The 23206-nt window shown below is 37.3% G+C and overlaps 1 protein-coding gene across 11 annotated transcripts in view; it reads left to right on the top strand.

The window, feature by feature from the left end:
* The window catches only part of SAMD12 (sterile alpha motif domain containing 12), a 509648-nt gene that overhangs the window by 228538 nt on the left and 257904 nt on the right, over window positions 1–23206 (top strand). For all 11 annotated transcript variants that reach the window (XR_012514162.1, XR_012514159.1, XR_012514160.1 and 8 more), the window contains exon 4: window positions 1622–1762. Coding sequence is in view for 4 of the 11 variants with exons in the window: in XM_074387079.1 (XP_074243180.1) it covers window positions 1622–1762 (141 nt within the window). In the remaining 7 variants the exon portion in view is untranslated. The remainder of the gene's footprint in view (window positions 1–1621; window positions 1763–23206) is intronic.

Here is a 23206-nt window from a genome sequence, read left to right as displayed (position 1 = left end):
CTGATCTTCTAGCACCTTCTCTTCTCCCTCTGTTACATTGATCAGCAGCATTCAAGATGGGTAGACTTGCAGTTGACATTCAGAATAAACTGGAAGTGAAGTTTGTTGTAGTCACTGATATGTTGGGGTTGTTTTTTCCAGCAGCATATAAACTAACTTATCCTGACTGATGCCCTTAGCAAAGGTTAAAAGGCAGGAAACTAGAAGCATAAACAATACAAGCTGCTAGTAACTGGTATTCTCTCTTCTCCTGTCTCCTTGTGAAATGTGTATGATAATATACCTAAAGACATCATTCATCACATGTAGTTGACTCTGTCTTTTCTTCATCTGTGGAAATGAGAAAAGATAGGCAGATGTGATGAGTAGGAATGTCAGAGAAGAGTAGAGGGTCGTGCTATGGGCATTTAGCAATCATCACTCTCTTTATTTCTTGGAGTAAACTCTCAAACTAGAAATAAGCTTATTTTAGGGCAAGCACAGAGTGGAAGAGAATTTGATAGAAATCACACTAGGAAGAGAAGTATGTAGGGAAATAAACTTTGAAGGGAGGCCATGCCAGCTGACCACAGCCCAGGGTGTCTGTACATTGCAGGCACTCATACCTCGAGGTGCCTTGTTTTTGCCCTCTTTGGATGTCCTTATTTATTTATTTATTTATTTATTTATTTTTGAGATAGAGTTTGACTCTTGTTGCCTGTGCTGGAGTGCAATGGCACCATCTTGGCTCACTGCAACCTCTGTCCCCTGGGTTCAAGCGATACTCCTGCCTCAGCCTCCCAAGTAGCTGGAATTACAGGCATGCACCACCACACCCGGCTAAATTTTTGTATTTTTAGTAGAGATGGGGTTTCTCCATTTTGGTCAGGCTGGTCTCGAACTCCCAACCTCAGGTGATCCACCCACCTCAGCCTCCCAAATTGTTGTGATTGCAGGTGTGAGCCACCGTGCCCAGCTGAATGCCCTTTTTACCCTGCTTTTCTCCCTCTCAGACCTGCTAGGCCCCTTGAGTTAGGCCAATAATTGGGATTAAGGCATAGCTCCCACCAGCTAGAGATGGAACCTCCAGCCCAATGCCAGGGCCACAGCAGGAGTGTCAACTTCCTGCAGATTAAAACTGGACTTTAAATGCATGTTTCACAGAAATGTTATTATATCCTGTGCTATACATTGCTAGAGTTTCTATATATGCCACCGTTAGAGCATCCAGTTCTTCAGCTGGGTTGTCAGTGACTTGGCCTCCTATGGGCCAGCCTGAGAATCCAGCTCCCAGTGAACAGCATTGTTTCTATGGAAACGTGCAATTTGTGACCCAAATATCCAGGTTAAGGTTTTCCTATTTTATCTAACTCAATGTGTGAGTCACGCAATCTAACTGGATGTGTGAGTCAGTGGGGTTTCCCAATGTTCAATTAAAAGTTAAGGTTCTCTTTTAAATATGTGTATTTTTTCATCCAGATAATCCATTTATGTCAACAATAATAATGGAGGACCTTTATTCCAAAACGTCTGTATTTAGGTAGAAATTTCTGTGATGGCAGGGTTAGCTAGGACCAAAATGGACATCTTTCTTCAGCAGGTAGTTCATTTGCTTTTCCTTTTATTTCTTAAAACCCTGCAGGGCGAGCCCTGCTGAGACTTACTGACAAAAAGCTTGAGCGGATGGGGATTGCCCAGGAGAACCTCCGGCAGCACATCTTACAACAGGTGCTCCAGCTGAAGGTGCGAGAAGAAGTCCGAAATCTACAGTTACTCACGCAAGGTACCCTGTTGCTTCCTGATGGGTGGATGGAAGGGGAGATGGGAAGAAAGAATACCTTACTAATATGACAGACAGGAGCCAGGGAGAATTTGTCATTGTTTCTTCACAGAATTTTCTTCATAGAAAAAAAGTATCCAGATTTAAAAGTTATTTCCCTGCAAAAACTGTTGTAGCTCACTAGAGAAAAGGATTTACAAATAAGTAATGGATGAGCGAACAGAATTATCTGAGCTCACTTCAGGGCCATCACATATAGCTGTATGGATTGTATACTGCACAACCCCAAAGAATACCAGTCATATTGATCGGGGTACGATTGCACTCACTAGAGTTGTATAGCATGCAGCCTGCATGACTGTACAGTCCGGCTCTAGCTATCTTTACCTGACTTTGAATTGTGAGGGGGCTTTAGAGTTTGAGTGATTCTGTAGTTACTATGGCCAGTGATGTAAGTAAAATTTTTGTTGTATTTTTATTTTGCTTTTTACTGGTTAATGGGAGAAAAACATTTTAGATATGTATAAATATACATGAATGTATTATATACACACACTTTAGAGATTGTGAGAACCCCATTTAACTTGTTGAAAGTAGAATAATTTTTAAAATAGACCATAGTGAATCTAAGACTGGACTGTTAAGAAGAGTATATAATTCTTAACAGGAATTATAAATAACTTCAATACAAACAGAGCACTTAAGATCCCAATAACTGTGGAAGTGACGAAATAAGGCAGAATTTGAAGAAAGCTCTAAGTTACACTATATGTAACTTCCATGTCTACATAAGATTTGGTTGCTATCAACCTTCATTGGCTATAACCTTTATTTGTTTTATTTTAATGTCCATTGTATATCATTTTAAATGAAAGTATGATAAAATACGTATTTTTGAGAGCCTTGAGTATTTGTCATTCTGCAGAATATTGTAATTACGTGCATACTGATACTGGAGAAATCTGGGTCAACCAAGTTTCATGTTATTGCATTTAGATTAACCTAATAATAGCCCATTGCCTAGAGGAAATAACGTGCTCCCTGAAAGATGACTATTCTAGAAGGATAAATATAGACTTCAAGTGATAATAAAATGGTATTGTTTATTTCATATGCATTATTTGCAGGGACTTCCAGTGGTGAATTTATAGGTACTGGTACACTGAATGATTTAAATTTGAATGTGAAATACTGACATACTTTTTAAGTTTCTTTTAAGAAGTAGATAGAAATATGAAAATTATGATAAGAAAGTCTATCACAGTGCTGTTTGGAAAACAGAAGGTCCAGCAATATGAAAAGAATTAAGTAATTCACTTAAAGCAGTTATTAAAATTACATCTTCAAAGAATATAAGTACTTAAGAAGTCATACAAGGTGGGGGGAAAGCCATGTGTAAAATTGTGTGTATAATACAAACCCAATTGTGTAAAAACCATATATTCTTGTATGTACAGAAAAGAGGACTGCAAGTGAATATGCCAACCATTTTAATCGTTCTCTCTGAATTGTGGGATAAGTGGGTGATTTTAATTCTTATTTTTTCTATATTTCCCAAATCTTCTGCAAATTTGTATTATACTTATAATCAGAAAATACAAGTGTGCATATTTTTTAAGCTTCAACCACAAGCATAGTTCTTCCTAGGTTCTGTTTAGTGTCTGTGGTTTACGCAGCTCATTTTTTCCCTCTGGTGACAATCTGCAGAATGAGACCTAAACTCACGTGTGATGCATTGTGTGTGCCTTTGACACTTCCTCTACTAGTGTCAGCCTGCAATGTGTTTGCTTTGGAGAATCATTTCTATAGCTCTCTTTGCCCTAGATGCATAATATATAAGATTTTTCCTAAGATAGTACTTAGGTCTATTAAGCTAAATATACATTTGTGTTCTGGGAAGATAATGCTCAGTTCAGCCTTTTCAATTCAGTTATTGTCACTTTCTTTAGCTTTGAAATGCTGTACGTTTTTAATTCTTTCATTCAGTTCCCTTTGGAAGGCAGTGTTGTTCTCGAGCTCTTGAATATTTTGTCTGTGCTGATATTACACTTTTTATTGCTTCTTTCTCACATATTTTGTTTTTGATTTTGGTTTTGGTTTATTCGAGACATGGTCTCACTCTCCTGCCCAGGCTGGAGTGCAGTGGCGCAATCTTGGCTCACTACAATCTCTGCCTCCCAAGCTCAAGCGATTCTCATGCCTCAGCCTCCCAAATAGCTGGGATTACAAGCGTGCGCCACCACACCTGGCTAATTTTTTGTATTTTTATTAGAGATAGAGTTTTGCCATGTTGGCCAAGTTTGTCTTGAACTCCTGGACTGAAGTGATCTGCACATTTCGGCCTCCCAAAGTGCCTGGATTAGAGGAATGAGCCAGTTCTTCACATGTTAATGCTCAATCCATGTCATGCATCCTTCAGAAAATCCACAGCCTTATTGAAGTAATAGTTAATTTTCTTTCCTTTTTATACAAGTTGTTTTTATGTTTTATGACTGATAATAGATGTTCTAAACACCGGTTAGAGTTAAAATATTTTGGGTCTAGGTTTGCTATAATAAAAATGTTAGAATTTCGTTCCACTTAAGTGAACTGATTAGTTTAACATATATGTCATATAGAAATTCACTATAGGGGACTAGATGATTCAGGAATGAATATTTGATTCTTCATCTCTGTAAATATTATTTAGCAGAAACAATATGCTGAATAAGTACAAACATTTTGGAGTGTTTTTGGAAATCCCTGGGCTTTGAATCACAGTTCAAATCCTTAGTGATGGAATATCTTTCCATGGTTCATGTGGGGCTGTCACTCTGGTGTAATGAATTTAATTTTTTGTTGTTGATGATTATCTAATATGTTCAAGCTGCAGCAACAAAATACCATAACCTAGGTAGCTTATAAACCACAGAAATTTGTCTTTCACAATTCAGGAGGCTGAGAAGTCCAAGATCAGGGCACCAGCAGATTCAGTGTCTGATGAGGGCCCACTTCCTCACAAATGGCCTTCTAATCATTGTAATGTCACCTCGCAGAAGTGGGACGGGATCTCTGTGGGGCCACTTTTACAAGAGCACCAATCCCATACATGCGGGCTGAACCCTCATGACCTGATTGCCACCCAAGGGCCCCACCTCCCAATACCATCTCCTTGCGGGTTAGGATTTCAGTACATAAATTTCGAGGGGACATAACATTTAAACCATTGCATTGATATTTAACAAATATTTACTAACCAACACATTTTAAAAAGAGTTATCGCTTTCAAAGTAGTCCATTTTTGAGGAAAGGAATTTATTTTAAAAATGATTGCATTTCTTAGGAGTTTTCTTCTTGCCTTTGGATGCAATTTCAAAATATAGCTTCTTGGGAACAACTTAACTGTCCATCTTTAGGGGAATAGCAAATTAAATTATGGTACACCAAGGCACCGGTATACTCTCAGCTATGAGAAAAGATGTGAAAAAAGCAAGGTGCAGAACAGCAGAACAATGTATGCTATATTTGGACATAGCATAGTATACTATATCTGAACAATGTGTATAGTATGCTACATTTGCCAAAGAGGGGGAAATAAAAATATATATCCATATGTGCTTTGTTTTAAGGAAATGCTGAATGATGTGCAGGAAGCTAATACAAGCTGCACCTGTGGGAGAGGGAAGATGGTGGATGGAGAGAGGGTGTGTGCCTTTTATGTCACTTTGTTTTATGAAATGTATGGGTACATTAACTATTTAGAGGAATACAATTTTTAAAAAAGAAACAAGGAGAAAGGGTTAATTTTGGCATCAGACAGGCCCAAATTTTAAATCCTGTACCTAACACATTTTGCTGTGCTCACCAACTAGGGAGGTTAAAAGAGCTAAGATATGTAAATCACTCAGTATAGTATGATAGTAAATACAGAATATTGTTGGCTATCAGTAATAGAAGCCACGCAATTAAATCAACCTCATAATTTATAATAATCCTGATTTTATAACATCTTTATTGAGATGTAATTCACATAACATACAACTTACTACTTAAAGCATAAAATTCAGTGGTGTTTAAGAGTGTAAAGAGAGTGCAACCATCACAAATAATCAATTTTAAAACATTTTCATTAATCTAAGAAGAAACTCTATAACCTTTAACAGTCATTCCCCATTTCTTCCCAACACTGCCAGCACCAGCTCCTGGAATCCTAACTGCTTAACAACAGGGATATGTTCTGAGAAATACATTGTTCCTGATTCCATCATTATGTGAACATGATAGAGTATGTTTAGACAAAGCGAAATGGTATAGCCTACTACACACATAAGCTAATTGGTATAGCCTATTGCTCTTAGGCTACAGCAGGTTACTGTACTGAATAGTGTAGGCAGTTGTAACACAACCATATTTGTGTATCTAGACATATCTAAACATGGAAAAGGCACAATAAAACTTGAGCATAATAATCTTAAAGGACTACCATTGTGTATGTGATTTGTCATTGTCTGAAACGTGGTGTGTGACTATAATCTACTTTCTGTTCATCTGCCTATTTGGGGCATTTTCTATAAATGGAATAATATAATATACGTCTTCTGTGATTGGCTAATTTCATTAGAATAATAATTTTAAAATTAATCCATGTGGTAAGCATGTGTAAATATTTATTTTCTTTTTGTTGCTGAATAATATACCATTGTATGAATATACCACATTTTATCCATCAGTTGATAGATTGTTTCTTGATTTTAGTTGTATTGGTGCTTTGAACATTTTTATGCAAGTTTTTGCACAAACATGTGTTTTCATTTCTCATGGATATATGCCTAGGAGTTAAGTTTCTGGGTAATACAGTAACAACTCCATGTATGTGAAAAGCAAAGTGACTTCACCATTTTACATTCCCACCAGTGGTGTTTGAGAAATCAATTTCACTACATCCTCACCAACACTGGTTATTGCCTGTCTTTTATTATAGCCATTCAAGCATGTGTAAAGTGGAAACTCATTGTTGTTTTGATTAGCATTTTCCTGATGACTAATGATATTGCACACCTTTGCATGTACTTACTGGTTATTTGTGCATCTGCTTTGGAAAAATATCTATGCCAATTCTTTGCTAATTTTTTAATTGGGGAATTTGTTTCTTCCAAACTTTATTTTTGACCCACAGTGTTTCAGTGCTTGATTGTTCACCTTAAATATATAATCTGGAGTTAAATTTTTGGCTACACTTTTAAGGAAGAACTACATCCTTAAAGGATGAAGTAATTCCCATACTGAAGACATTCAAAGGAACCAGCCACAAAGTTGGAAATCAGTTCTAAAACAAACGATTGCACGCTAAGATTTTCTCTCAAGGAAACAACACTCTTTGGGATGTAGAAATTAAACATACACATGCAAACACATCAAATTGGTTGCATCAGTTCGTAATCAGACCTTTAAATTATATATAATCATCTGAAAGCTCATTCTGTAGTGTTTATAGAGGCAATAAAATAACAGATAACTAAGCCTACTTTTCTGCCTTTCAATTGCTGTTTTATTCTACACTAATTGTTTTTACACAGTTGGCCAGGAGCTCCATGTCAGCAGGCAAAAAGGTCACAAATGTATCAGAAGAGCTCTGCCTAGCCACTGTGGGTTATTTGAACACAGAAAGGATGAAATATTTGCCCTCTTTTTTCTTGTTTTCCTCCTTCTGGATGCTGACAAAAACTGTAAGGCATTTGAAAATTTTTGTATGTTGGATGCATAGTTGATATGTGAGTATACAGGCCCTAGCACTGAATCATGACAAAAATTCCTGAAACAGATTATCATCTAAATCCAGAGCTGTCCTTAAACTGAAATCCTGGACTCTGATTTCCCCTGCTCTAAATCTCAATACCCCCTTACTATCTGATATTTGCAAGTAACATAATCAATGCTTGGACTTGCTTTCATGTCATCCCTTTGGTGCCTTTAAAGTGGTTCTCTCCTTTGTGTAGCCTTTTGGTGTTCTGTATTGTGTCCATGAGTGGCCAGGATGTCAGTCTGGTGGTGGTGGTGGTGGTGGTTGTTGTTGTTGTTGTTGTTTGCTTGCATGTACCTGCTAGAAACTCAGCTATGTTGGAGTACTTCTAGTTGTCTCTTGGGAATCACAGTGTAGAGCTGAAAACATTATTATGTTTTCCTTCTGTTTGATTCATGAGAGATGGGGGAAAGGTGCCTTATATAACATACAACTGTGGTGCAAATTATTTTGGGATCCTTCAAATTAATCCATAATCAAGGACAAAAGGGGCTTTCTTAGCTTTCTAATAGTGGACAGTGTTTCTAGTAGGAAAACCCTTCCAAGAACACTGAATGCTGAATGTTCAGTATTAGCTATGTGATTGTTTATAGCTAACGAGTGATAAATGTTTACTGTATACAAAGCATGCACTAATTGTCACATCGGCTTCTGACATTTACCCCACCATGGTCAGCACTGTTTGTTAGCCCCAATTTACATATGGGGGTAAGTGAGGATGAAGAGATTAAGTGATATACTCAAAGTCAGGCAACTAGTAAAAAGCATAGCATAGGTCTGTCCAACTCTACAGCAAGCTTTTACTCATTATGCTTTATTGCCTTTAGTATGTTAAATGGGCTAATAATTCCCATCTCAAGGTGGTGGTTAAATGAGATTTTATGTAGAAACCATATAATAGAGTTTGTTGCAAATTCTATGACAGAGGTTGGCAAACCTTTTCTGTAAAGGACCAGTTAGTTAATATTTTAGTCTTTGCTGGCCATATGGTATCTGTTGCAACTACCCCCACTAGGCAAAACCAAACCATCAACAATATTTAAATGAATTTGACATATAAATGTTCCAATAAATTTTATTTACAAAAAGAATTACTGATACACATCAAAGGAAACAATAGAGTGAAAAGACAACAGAACACAGAATAGAACATATATATAAATCACATATCTGAAAGGGGGTTAATATCCAGAATATATAAGAAACTTCTACAACTCAACAAAAGGAAAAAAAAGCCACGTAAAAAATAAAGCGTTCAAATAGACAGTTCTCCAAAAAAGGTATACAAATAGCCAATAGGCATATGGAATGATGTTCAACCTCACTAATCATTAGAGAAATGCAAATTAAAACCACATATCATCTCACATCCATTAGAACGGCCACTACCAAAAGAACAGAAAGTAACTAGTGTTGGCAAGAGTGTAGAGAAATTAGATCCCTTGGATACTGTTAGTTGGAATATAAAATTGTTTAGCCATTATGGAAAACAATATTAAGGTTCCTCAAAAAACTAAAAATAGAGTTAGCATATGATACATATCCGAAAGAATTCAAAGCAGGATCTTGAAGAAATAATTATACACCCATTTCAGTGCAGCATTAATCACAATAGGCAAGAGATAGAAGTGACCCAAATGTCTATCAACAAATGAATGGATAAAGAAAACATGAGATATATATATATATATATATATATATATATATATATATATATATGCAATGAAATATTATTCAGCCTTTAAAAAGAAGGAAACTGCCACATGATGCTTGATAAACCTCAGAGACATCATGCTAAACAAAATAAGTGAGTCACAAAAGGACAAATATTCAAAATGATTCTATTCATTTGGAATAACTAAAATAGAAATGTAGAAACAAAGTAGAAAAGTGGCTACCAAGGGCTTGGTGGAGGAGAAATTCATGTTTCATGACAAGTTTCAGTTTTGCAAGGTGAAACCTTATAGAAATCTATTGCACAACAACTTAGATATACTTAACATGACTCAAATATATACTTAAAAATGCTTAATATAGTAAATTTGATATTATATGGTTTTTACCACAGTGAAAAAAAAAAATGCTAGCCCATTGTTTAGGAACCGCTGCTTTACAAGTAAAATAATACAAGCTTTGAAATCATCATCAAGATTATTATTTTTATTCTTTTGTTTTCTCATTCTATAGCATGGAGCCATTTTTGGGGTGTCCCTTTTAGTGAATTTCTTGGCTACAAATACATAGAAAGTATAAAAATATATCAGCAACTATGAGGGTTGGGTAAATTCAGGCAATAGAAAACAGTGTCTCAGCTGGCGAATAAGGCAGATGCTGGTAGTAGATGCTACCATCCTCATATGCCTTTATAATTAGTGCCTATAAGATGAATAAAGAAGAGCATGTTTGTTTACCAGGGCCAGTTATAGCTCATTAAACATTAGTATTTCCTGAAGAACTTTTTTCACATTGTCCAAATATATGTGTCAAATTTTAGTCAGGAATTGCATAACCAGATGGACTTTCCCAAAGCTCTGTCTTTTGGAATAACAAAAATTAGAAACACTACTTTCTAATCCAAGAAGACTTTTTAGAACTATATGTACAGACTAGCTATTTTAGTCCAGTCACCTCCGCAGATACTTCAGCAACTCAAGTAGGCCATCTGAACTGAAATAGGCCATCTGGTCCACCACCTTGCTTAAAAAAGGAAGTCTTTGTAGAATGGAGCAATAGACTTGATGAGAAATTGTCCATCCAGTCTCAGATTGCAGATTTGGGCACCAAGACCTAAAGAAGATCAGAGATTTGTTCGTAGTTACACAGCTAGTTAGTGGCATAACTGAAACTAGATGGCAGTTCTCCTGATTTCTGTGCTAGTATTCTTTTTATCTCATTGTTTTTGTTAAGATATATACTGTATTGCATACAGTAAAATTCGCCATTTTTAGTGCACAGTAACGGAAGTATTGGCAAATGCACGTAGTTGAATAACTACCACAATAGTCAAGATAGAAAATTTCCATTACTCCAGAAAATACTCTCCCAGCGCCCCTTGGTCGTCAGCTCCTTTTATTACTGCCGGCTCCTGGCAACCAATGATGCTTTCCATCCCTACAGTTTTGCCTTCTCCAGAATGTCATATAAAAGGAGTCATGGAGTCTGGCTTCTGTCACTTACGGAGATACATTTAGATTTATAAAAGATGTGATGTGTCGTCATTCCATTCACTTTCATTGCTGAATATTCCACTGAGTGTATTAGAATCCTGCAAAAGTAATTGCGGCTTTTGCCATTACTTTTAATGGTAAAAACTTCAATTACTTTTGCACCAACCTAATATAACCATAGTTTGTGTATCCATTCCTCAGCTGCGGGACATTTGAGTTGTTTACAGTTTTGTTTAACACAAATAAAGCTGCAGTTAGCACTCACACACAGGTTTTTCTTATAAACACTGATTTTTATTTCACTAAAAACGTAAATATCTAGAAGTGGAATTGCTGATTGATATCTTAAATGTATGTTTGACCTCATAAGAAACTGCCAGATCAGTATTCTTAAGGTGGTGGAAGAAGAAGAAAAACAGATTTAGAGACTGACTTTAATACATACAAAAACGATAGGAGATTTTTTTTTTTTTAATTACTGCATCTTTATGGAAGTTCTACCTAGTGTTTCCTGCAGCCACCAGTAACCTAAGTGTCCCCAATTTCCTGAGAGTCTCATTGTAATCTTTCTCAAGGTAAGTTCAGGTCAAATATGTTTACTATTAACTTATTTATTCAAAACAAATTTACCCAGTATCTATTGACTAGGCAATAGGATGTCTTTCTACAAGTGACATTGAGAAACACTTCCTTTTATCTCTCTTCTGAGGAAGAGAATCTTCTTGCTCTTGAGAAAGAAAGCATGAGGAGGTCAGATTCCTTTTTATGCATATGTGAAGAATGTGTGATGTTCTAATTGTCTAGTATGTCTCAAATTATACTATTTGAATTTCCAGGCTCTTTCATGTCTTTTATTTAATTGAGCCTTTGGTGTTACAAATCTGATGTTCACATACCAGTTCTCTTGAATGCAGTTCCGCTTTATCATTGGATACCATGAGCGTTTCCTTGCCTTGGTGCTCACATGTTTCCATGTGTGTGATATTGATTCTCTTGGTTCTGTTTCTGATGCTCTCTCTCAGGCTGTTGGCAAGCTTCCATCTTCTGCCACTTCCCAAATGTTGATTCCTCCTGGGGACAGGTCCTCTTAGTTGTTGGCATTTTGAATGCTGCCTGGACAATCTCACCCTCCATGGCTTAAGCATTCCCTACTTCATAGTGACTCTCAGATTTACATTTTGGACCTCTTGGAAACTAAAGATTCTTATTTTTCTCTCTCTAAAAGATGTATACCCCTGAATATTCCTCTGACATCTCAAATTTAAAATATCCGAATCTAACCCATTATCTTTTCTACCATTTCCCCAGTCTGTTCTTCCTCCTGTGTTGGTTCTCAAGGTTAATACCTCCATAACTCACAGTGTCACCTTTCATAGAAGGCTCAGAGTCACCTGTGATTAATCCATTTTCCTCACCACTCAAGTGGAATCCATGACCAAATCCTCAGAATTCTGCTTGTGAAGTGAGTGTCCCATCTTCCCCAGTCTTATCTCTATCCTAACCACTGCGTTAATTCATTCCTCTTCAGCTCTTTCCCAGGCCGTTTGAATAACCTTCTAGTTATCATTTGATCTGAAGTCTCTGTCCTGCTCCCTCAATTCTCCTTCAATTAACGTCCCACTTCTATTGCCAGAATTAAATATATTTCTGACAACATTATTTCCATCCTTAAAACATTTAATGGTTCCCAGTTACCTACAGAATAAAAATCAAACTCCTTAGCATTGCATAGCCATTCTAGACATTTCATGGATGTATTAACTTTGGGCAAGTTGCTTGTCAGAAATTAAGATGTCTTCATTATAAAAATGGGAATAAGATCTATTCCCAGGATTGTTATGAATATGGTATAATAAAACTCAGGAAAAGACATAGCCTTGATGAGATATTAACTCTTCTGGGAAGACTTACCTCATCTTTCAGGCAGAACCAATCCTTCTCCCATCCATCTGAATTTCCTTTTTTTCTTTAATTTTATTTAAGTTCCAGAGTACGTGTGCAGGATGTACAGGTTTGTTACATAAGTAAATGTGTGGCATAGTGGTTTGCTGCATCTATCAACCCATCAATCAGGTATTAAGCCTGGTATTCATTCACTATTTTTCCTGATGCTCACTCTCCCACCAGCCTCCACCCAGACAGACCGCAGTGTATCTTGTTCTCCTCCCTGTGTTCATGTGTTCTCATTGTTCAGCTCCTACTTATCAGTTAGAATATGCAGTGTTTGGTTTTCTGTTCCTGTGTTAGTTTGCTGAGAATAATGGCTTCCAGCTCCATCCATGTCTCTGCAAAGGACATGATCTCATTGCTTTTTATGGCTGCATAGGATTCCACAGTGTATATGTGCCACATTTTCTTTATTCAGTCTATCACTGATGAACATTTGGGTTGACTCCGTGTCTTTGCTATTGTAAGTAGTGCTGCAGTGATTATATCCATGGATGTGTCTTTAAAACAGAATGATTTATATTGCTTTGGGTGTACACCAAGTAATGTGATTGCTGGGTCAAATGATATTTCTGGTTCTAGGTCTCTGAAGAATCACCACACTGTCTTCTACAATGGTTGAACTAATTTGCATTCCCACCAACAGTGTAAAACCATTCCTGTCTCTCTACAGCCTCACCAGCATCTGTTGTTTCTTGGCTTTGTAATAATCCCTGTTATGACTGGCATGAGATGGTATCTCACGGTGATTTTTATTTGTGTTTCTCTAATGATCAGTGATGTTGAGGGTTTTTTTCATATGTTTTTTGGCCACATAAATGTTGTCTTTTGAAAAGTGTCTGTTCATGTTCTTTGCCCACTTTTTAAAGGAGTTGTTTTCTTCTTGTAAATTTGTTTAAGTTCCTTATAGACTCTAGATAGTAGAACTTGGTCAGATGGATAAGTTGCAAAAATTTTCTCTCGGTCTGTAGATTGTATGTTCACTCTGATGATAGTTTACTTTGCTGTGCAGAAGCTCTTTAGTTTAATTAGATCCCACTTGTCAATTTTACTTTTGTTGCAATTGCTTTTGACATTTTTGTCATGAAATCTTTGCCTGTGCCTATGCCCTGAATGATATTGCCTAGACTTTCTTCTAGAGTTTTTATAGTTTGGGATTTTACATTTAAGTGTTGTTGTTGTTGTTGCTGTTGTTGTTGTTGTTGTTGTTGTTGTTTTGAGATGGAGTTTCACTCATGGCCCAGGCTGGAGTGCAATGGTGCAATCTCACCTCACTGCAGCCTCTGCCTTCTGGGTTTAACTGATTCTCCTGTCTCAGCCTCCTGAGTAGCTGGGATTACAGGCACCCACCACCATACCCAGCTAATTTTTGTATTTTTAGTAGAAACAAGAGTTCACCATGTTGTCCAGGGTGGCCTCAAACTCCGGATCCCAGGTGATCCGCTAGCCTTGGCCTCCCAAAATGCTAGGATTACAGGCGTGAGCCACTGTGCCCGGCCTACATTTAAGTGTTTAATCTGTCTTGAGTTAATCTTTGTATAAGGTGTAATTAAGGGGTCCACTTTCAATTTTCTGCATATGGCTAGCCAGTTTTCCCAGCAACATTTATTAAATAGGGAATCCTTTCCCCATTGCTTGTTTTTGTCAGGTTTGTCAAAGATCAGATTGCTGTAGGTGTGCATCCTTATTTCTGAGTTCTCTATTCTGTTCCATTGGACTGTGTGTCTGTTTTTGCCCTCTCTGCATTTCTTAGCACTTTGTTCAGACTAATAATATTGTATTCATCGCATAGTATTTACTATACTTCCATCCATTGTGCCCCAGGCTTTGCGTGAGGTACTGGAGATAAAAACGGAATGCCCATTCTAGCAATAAGGATAGAGTGATGTATGCCATTATAGAGATACATGATAGCATAATGAAGGCACAGAGCTGGAACTCAGCCTCACTTGGGAATAGGTGGGATAAGGAAGACTTGCCAGTGTTACAACAAATTAGCTAGTTTTTAAGGGATAAGAATGTTAACAGTTGCACAAAGGCTGATAGAAGGAGAAGCTTATATGTAAAGGCATGGTGGTACTTTGTCTTCCTTATAGACTATGAGCAAACTTCAGTTGTTCTCTAATTTTGCTTTGCATAGTGCTAGCAGGAAGTGGATCCTCTGTATGCTTTGCTGATATAAATTTAATTGTTGGCCTTTTCACTCATTGTCTTTATTTCATTTGCCATGTAATCTTCTCAAAGGGTAAATGCAATATCAAATTTTTATGGATTCATAAGAAAATAAACATAGCTACATTTTGAATAATCTTTCTCCATGAGTAACATTACCCAGGATTTCTTTTTTTAAGAATCTCTTTATTCCCTTGTGATCTTTTTCTACTGACCTGCCAGGTAAAGACAATGGCAAGGTCTCTTAAATATAAGCCATTCACCTGCTTTGAGTTGTTTTATCTAATATTTTCAGTCCTTAAATGTTCTCCTGATTGACACTCTCAAGTAACTGTTAAGTGAAACTTCTCCTATGACCATGAGCTCAGCGGCTTATGATAGATGAAGATTTTAGATGACTAATAGGATTCTGAACAGATTATTCTTCTGTGACTAGGGTCTTTTATTACTCCTTCATTCAGCCTTATTTGATTATGATCTGCCAACCACGTGTCACTTCTCAATTTCCTCCAAGTTCACGTTTTCTCAAACTACTACCTCCTTAAGATTTCCCCCAACACGTTTCAAGATCTTCACACTCTTGAAGAAATGTTGTGGCCAGGAATATTTCTAAATTTATCAAGTCTTTAAGCCATCAGAGAAATTCTCCTTGGAATGAGCTTTATATTTAAAAGCTGAAACTCAGACTTTTTGAGGGGATTATTAAAATGATATGTCAGTTTATCAGTAGCAGTTAGAATTATGAGATGTTTACCCTGGTTAGCATCTATTCCTGTTTCATTTTAATTCTGGGACTCCATTATGGTTAGTTAATCCAGGAGAAGGGGTTTTCTTTAAAGGAAGGCTTGACATGGGCTCTTGATGCTTGTCTGTTACATTGTTCATAGTAGAAAAAGGTCTGCCTATTGTAGCACCCCTGATGGTTCCTCTAACCAGCATATGAGAGACATGTCTATAGTTTGTCTAATTTGGCCTTTTTTCTATCAGGAATGTTCCTTATCATTGCTGCTTCACAGCTCAGTGTTATAAGTCATTGTTTGTCTACTGATGAGTAACTTTTAGGGAACTTCAGAGACTTCAGATGCTTCATATCTTCCCCTGCAGAACTCAACAACCTTAAATGCATTGACCACTTTGCATTTAAATGTCCTAGATGCAACAACGTATGTGATATCTCTTGTTTGGACAATTTAAGATGGTCATAGGTTGCATTGTTACATCACCTTGACCTCGTGGCTTGACCATAGATTTAAAGGATCTTAAATTATTAATGTTGCGTCGAAGAAAGGTCAGTTATAAGTTTTCAACAATAGATACTGGTTTTATTCTTGGGGATAATTCTAGACCCTACAATCTAATATGTATGGTGTTCATATGTATGTCCTATGAGCTTTTTAGAGAGGTGAACAATGTGAACAATGACATGTGGATTGGATAAGAGGAAATCAAAGCCACTTTCAGAGATGCACTGAGATGTTCTGGCTTTTCTAAGAAGAAACAGAAAGATATGCTGTCTATGTGCTTTAGGACTTCTGTTCCTAATATTGCACATTAACTAATGTCTCTGTGACCTTTTTCCTTGGGGCCACCAGTTCTCAGTGTCTGGCATAAACCCCTGTACAGTGTAGAGTTCAAGCCTCCCATTGCATGAGAGTTTCTACATTCCAATTCTAGAAAGCACCACGTGCATAGTCTACACTGAATGGACTCTAAAGTTATATAGCCATTGGTCCAGTCTTGAGCCCCAGACAAGAATAAAGCCTTCTATCCTTCTCTGATATAACACCTCCATTCTTAGTATCCCTCTTTTCACTTTGTTTATCTTTTTTTCTTCTTTTTTTTTTTTTTCTGAGATGGAGTTTTGCTCTTGTTGCCCAGGCTGGAGTGCAATGACACAATCTTGGCTCACTGCAATCTCTGCCTCTGGGTTTAAGCGATTCTTCTGCCTCAGCCAGATTACAGGCACGCGCCACCATGCCAGGCTAATTTTGTATTTTTAGTAGAGATAGGTTTCACCATGTTGGTCAGGCTGTTCTTGAACTCCTGATCTCAGGTGATCCACCCGCCTCGGCCTCCCAAAGTGCTGGGATTACAGGTGTGAGCCACTGTGCTCAGCCCTCATTTTGTTGATCTTTTACAGTAGCAATTACACAGTCATTTGTTTAGTAATTTTAAAAACATTAAGAACTTACAAAGTGTCAACTGCTGTTTATATGCTGTATGTTAGGGATACAGGGATGAATATTAAGTTCTTACCCTTGAAGTCATATGAAGGAGAAATATATGAAAAATGTTATAGCATAGAAATGTCAGAGGTGTGACAGAAGGTGGGTGTTTGCAGTGTCATGTAGAAAGGGTATGCAATCTAGAAGAAATGTGTCAGAAAAGGATACAAGAAAAAGTGACCTCTGAACTATGCCAGCTTTACAGTTAGCAAGGTATGTTTATTTCCTCTTCAGTCATCAAACAAACATAAAATTGCCAAAGTGATAAGATCTCTAGAGAGAGACAGCATGTTGCGATAGTATATTTACTGTAAAACTGTGTATAATGCCTGCTTTGTGTCAGGTTTTTACTAGCTTTTGGCAAAATATAATACAGATATGATTCTTATATACATGGCAAAATATAATAAGGTTTTTATTAGTTTTTGGCAAAATATAATAAGATAGATATGATTCTTATATACATGGATATTACATTTTAATGGAGAAGACACTCAACCACATGGAATCATAGTAACATGTTGGGTGACATGAATGGGGTCAGTAATTATGCTTTGGGGAGCAAGTAAGCAGAGGGACTTCTCTGGCTCTAAGGGATCAGGAAAATCTCCCTCAGGAAGCTGAGATCTAAAAGAGGAAGAAGAGTTAGCTAGGATGATAGGTGGTGCTTGGCGACTATAGAAAGAAAATGTCCCAGTTGCAAGGAACAGTCTGTTCTGAGGCTGTATTAGGGTTCTTCAGAGAGAAACAACCAATAGGGTATATATAGACATATAGAAGGAGATTTATTATGGGAATTGGCTCGCATGATTATGGGGGCTGAGAAGTCCTACGATCTGCCTTCTACAAGCGGAAGAACCAGGAAATCTGGTGGTATAATTTAGTCCAAATTTGAAGGCCTGGGAATAGAGGGAGCTGCTGGTGTAAGTCCCAGAGTCCTTAGGTCCAAGAATCAGTAGCTACAATGTCCAAGAGCAAAAGGAAATGGATGCCTCGGCTCAAGAAGAGAAAGAAAGAATTTGTCCTTTTCCACTCTTTTGTTTCGTTCATATTCTCAACAGGCAGGACAACTTCACCTGCATTGGTGAGGGCAGCTCTTCTTTACTTAGTATGCTGATTTAAATGCTAATCTCTTCTGGAAACACCCTTGCAGGTACACCTAGAAATAATGTTCTACCAGCTATATGGGCATCTCTTATCTCAGTCAAGTTGACACATAAAGTTAACCATTACAGAAGCAAAGGTTGAAGAGGAAGTTTGGTGTGTTCCAGGAACATGAAGAAACCTAATAGAGGGTTAGGAGTTGTTCAGAAGGAAGGGGAGATGGCAGGAAGTGAGATTGGAAAGGTAAGGAAAGGACTGGATGGTGAAGTGAATGCCTTATTTGTTTGCTTTTCTCAAGGAATCTAGAATTTGTCCTGAAGACAGTGGGAACTACTGAAGGGTTGTGAATCAGAGACACTCCTAATCAGATTTACATAAGCAAAAGATGAGAGGACACACTGGAAAAGCAAAGACAGGAGGGAAGACATCTATTTAGGAGGCTGTTGTGGTCATCTACTCAGAATATGATGACAACTTAGATAAGGGTGGTGGCAAATGAGGAGGAGGAAGTAATTCTCATCTCAAGAGAAGAGGAAACTAGACAACCTCTGTTGATAGATTGGAAAATGGTAAAGGAGAGGGTTGTAACGGTTCATCCTTCACTCTTCTCCAGCACATTCTCTTCTCCCAAATTTATGACCTTCTTGCAGCAGAATTTTTTTTGTTCTACTTCTTCCAAGGGTAGATTGCTGGACTTTATCTTGAACCTACCAAATTAGACCCTCAGGCCCAGGCATTGGTATTTTTCACAGCTTCACTGCAGTTAACTCCTGTGCACGTGAAAGCATGAGGGTCTGTGTCCAGCACTATACAGATTCAGAGCACACAGCACTCCAGGCATGCATGCAGCTCTTTAACAGCATCTGAGTCAAAGTCCCTTTGGCCTTAAATAGTTCACTTGTCTAACCAGGTGAATTAATAAGGAGTTTTCAGCTCTTGGGGTACATAAGGGTATCCTATCTTAAAATCCTAACTAGGATGGAGCCCATCTAACACTATCACCTAACCTTTCACGCGATGTCTTTAAGACCTAAGAAAGTAGCCCACCTTCTGTAGTTCTCAGGAGACAGCACTGCTGAAACCCCACCTCCTATTTCTCCAGAAATATGAAATAAGTTTTCTTAGGCAGTCTGCAAAGGATAATAAACAAGTTACTTTACACGGAGACTACAATTTCCTGTGCTTGGCAGGTATAAGGGCAAAGTTATTATGGTACCACTCCCTGTGAATATAAAAGAGAAGAAGAAGAGAAACAAAGATCGTCGCTTCAGTTCTAAAAGGACAGTTTGGGGATTCATATTTGAAACCATTAAAGTCTGTCAAAGTTAGGCAGCCATTTTGTAAGTTAGTAATATCTAATGTTAGCATTAGATACTAGTTTTTGTTTCTATACAAAGGCACAGTCTCACAAATCTTCACTTTATTACAAATGGAAGTCTGGAGCTAATACTGATTTTGTACCTGTGTGCACACTGCACATTTTATTAATAAATTCTGCATTTAGTTTACACAGTAATTTTGCAAAGTAGGTGTCATGGACCCCAGTCTATAGATAAAGAAACAGAGGCCCAAAGAACCCCAAATGCCTGTCTAAGGACACACAGCTAAAAAAAGTTGCTATTCGTCATTCCTAGAGAACCAGTAAGATGTATGTACATGGAGAGAAGGAGATTTATTATAAAGTATCTGCTCATGTGATTATGGAGGCTGAGAAATCCCAAGATCTGCAGTTGGTAAGCTGGAGACCAGAGAAAGCTAATGGTTTAGTTTCAGTTCAGATATAAAGGACTGAGAACCAGGAGAGCAGATGGTGTGAGTTTCTTTCCAAAAGCTGGCATACTCAGAACTCAAGAGGAACTGATGTTTAGGTTCAGGTCTGAAGGGAGAAAAAAAGAACCTGATGTCCCAACTCAGGGCAGTCAGGCAAAAGGAGTTCCCTCTTACTCTTACTCCTGGGAGGTCAGCCTTTTAGTTTTATTCAGGCCTTCAACTGATTGGATGAAGACCATCCACACTGGGAAGGGAAATCTGCTTAACTCTCTTTACCAATTCTAATGTTACTCTCATCCATAAACACCCTCACAGATACATCCAAAAAATGGTTTGGCTAAATATTTGGGCACCCCATGGCTCAGTCAATTTCAGACACAAAATTAACCATCGCAGTGAGTAGGATGACTAATTGCCTCCAAAGGCCATGCTCTTTCCTCTCCACTGTCTCCCTATGCTCTGAAATATTTCTTATTTCAAAAATACATTTTTTCTTTTGCAAGAAACTCAAGATACATTTTTAAAAATTAACATTGGAGACTATTCAAATGAAAGATTTAATAGCTTGCTTATCAAACATAGTTATCACCCTCCATCTTCCGTTTTCCATTTTTTGGGCTTCTAGGAACATGTGGCAGTTGGTTTTGCTGAGATGCTTCCTGCATATCTGAGCTATTGGGTCCCTAAGAAATCAAAGTTGTATGTTTTTCGGCTTGGCATCATAATGAAGCAGAGATGATAGCATGTCCTAGTGCTGCCAATATCTTAAGTAATCTTAATCTTGTTAGATCAATAATGTGAAATTTTGCTAGTTGCCATTTTAATTGATTTAATTGAAATTGATTTGGCATAAATGAGTGGACAGAAATTTATTAACAGTGACCATGAAGGTTTGAAGTATCAACTATGTAACAAGTGATATGGCTTTGATTTGTACATCTAAAGACTCACTCTTTCCAAGTTATATTAGGGAAAGAAACCTAATGTTTAGTGCAAAAAAAAAAAAAAAAAAAACTATTAAACATTGGTGAAAGTAGTATATGGAGATTCTGAAAACATAAAAGAAGTATTTGCATATGTGTTTCAGTTCTTCCCATTTCTATCATGTGGTTGGTTATAATTCACAGTTACTGTAAACTACATTATGTGTGCATTTATCCTTATGTCTGTGTATCAGAAAATTTCACTTTTCATTTGTCATTTGTGTCCCTAAAATTCAGATCACATCACAGAAAGGAGGAAGAGATGAAATAACAGAGCAAATTTTATTGACCTCTGTTTTATATATTTTTTTAATTAATTCTCTCTTAAGACTTGGATATTTGTTTTGTTATGAAAAGAGTTTTACTATAATAATTTTGGTCTGTCAGGATTTGACATGTATTGAAGCATAAATATCTCTAATTTTCTTTCTTTCTTTCAAAATTTTAAATATGCATTACCTTTTGTGCTTCCCTGTTTCTTTTTTTTTTTCCTGCTTCCCTTCACTCTTCCTTCCTTCATCCCACTCCCCACCCCCACCAAAGTGCTCTGTCACTGAAGACCTTCCTCAGTGCATGGAAGAGCTATTAGAAATTTATTAAGGACCAGTTTCTGCTTCTTTGTCAGGGACAATCATTTGTTTTAGAGCTGATTTTCTGCCTTAATTAAATGAAAATGTCACTCCGTCAAATGAATTCATTTATATTTATTAATCCAGTTCTCCAGGCTTGAATTTCATAGTAGGAACTTGGGCTCATCACATTTGCTCACAGAATGAACTGAAAAATATCTCTTATATCGGTTTTAAAAACTCACAAATTATTACTCCACCGTGTAGAAGTAACATATAAACAAAGCTGTGATTAACAAATATGTGAGTGGTTTGCTTATGTAGATGCTATCTAGGTGCATATAAATACATGTTTGGTTATGTTAGTGCACACCTGTGTACCTATGTATGCTAGGGCAAGGAAGTGATGACTGTCCATCACTACAGTCCCTTAGTACTTTAAGAAAGTGTCGAAGCTAATGTTTTAACCACCTGTGTGTTTTTATTTGCCTTTTCAAAGTGCTAATTGATGATGCAAAGTTTAAATGCTACCCAGTCTTTACCTCCTAAAGTTGTAGAGTATTACTTACTGAGTATGTTCTTTGTATCTAACATTGTAATAAGTATGTTAAAATATTATAAATCGATCTATTATAAAGACACACGCACACGTATGTTCATTGTAGCATGGTTTACAATAGCAGAGATGTGGAACCAACCCAAATACCCATCAAAGATAGACTGGATAAAGAAAATGTGCACATATACACCATGGAATACTATGCAGCCATAAGAAAGAATAAGTTCATGTCCTTTGCAGGGACATGGATGAATCTGAAAACCATCATTCTCAGCAAACTGGCACAAGAACATGGTCTTGTGTCATGTGTTCTCACTCGTAAGTGGATGGTGAACAATGAGAACACATGGACACAGGGAGGGGAACATCACACACTGGTGTCTGTTGGGAGTTTGGGGGCTAGGGGAAGTAAAGCAGGGGGTGGGGAGATTGGGAAGGGATAACATGAGGAGACATATCTAATGTAGGTGACGGGGTGATGGATGCAGCAAACTACCATGGCGTGTGTATACCTATGTAACAGTCCTGCAAGATCTGCACATGTACCCCAGAACTTAAAGTAAATTTTTTTTAAAAAAAGACCTGATAATGCATGAATATATGAATTCATGAATAGTTAATTGCTCAAAACACAATGATACTGTGAAGTACCTGTCTCAAAATCTGTGATCAAATGCATGTACATAAATATAATTGCCTTGAAATTTTTGAAAAAAAAGATTGAAATGGAATAAACATACTCATTCACTCATTGAACAGCTTTTGTTGAGTTAGCTACTATGTGTCAGATGAGGTAGTGGGACTTGGTGATGAACAGTGCATCCTGAACCCGTGATTTTACGGAGCATACAGCACCTAGCTCATAGTAGGTGCTTGGCAAACTGAATGAGAAAATAAGTGAATTAACTAATCTTGCAAGAGAAAGGGACAGCAGACTGATAATTGTTAAGTTATTAATTGCATCAAGTCCTCAAAGAAGAATGTAAGGGCTTGAGATTGTATGCTGGGGACTGACAAAGTCAGGGCTTGGAGAGTAGGAATCAGGGAGAGTGCTTACAAAGAGGAAACAAGGATGTTAAGGTATTTTGCTAGAGCAGGGGGTAGTGGTGAGGTGACACTGGAGAATTATTCCAAAGCTATACCACCAGAACATTTAGGTCATATTAAACATG

Source organism: Saimiri boliviensis, chromosome 15 (assembly GCF_048565385.1).
Source record: "Saimiri boliviensis isolate mSaiBol1 chromosome 15, mSaiBol1.pri, whole genome shotgun sequence".
Classification (NCBI taxonomy): domain Eukaryota; kingdom Metazoa; phylum Chordata; class Mammalia; order Primates; family Cebidae; genus Saimiri; species Saimiri boliviensis.
This window is presented reverse-complemented; position numbering and strand designations above follow the sequence as displayed.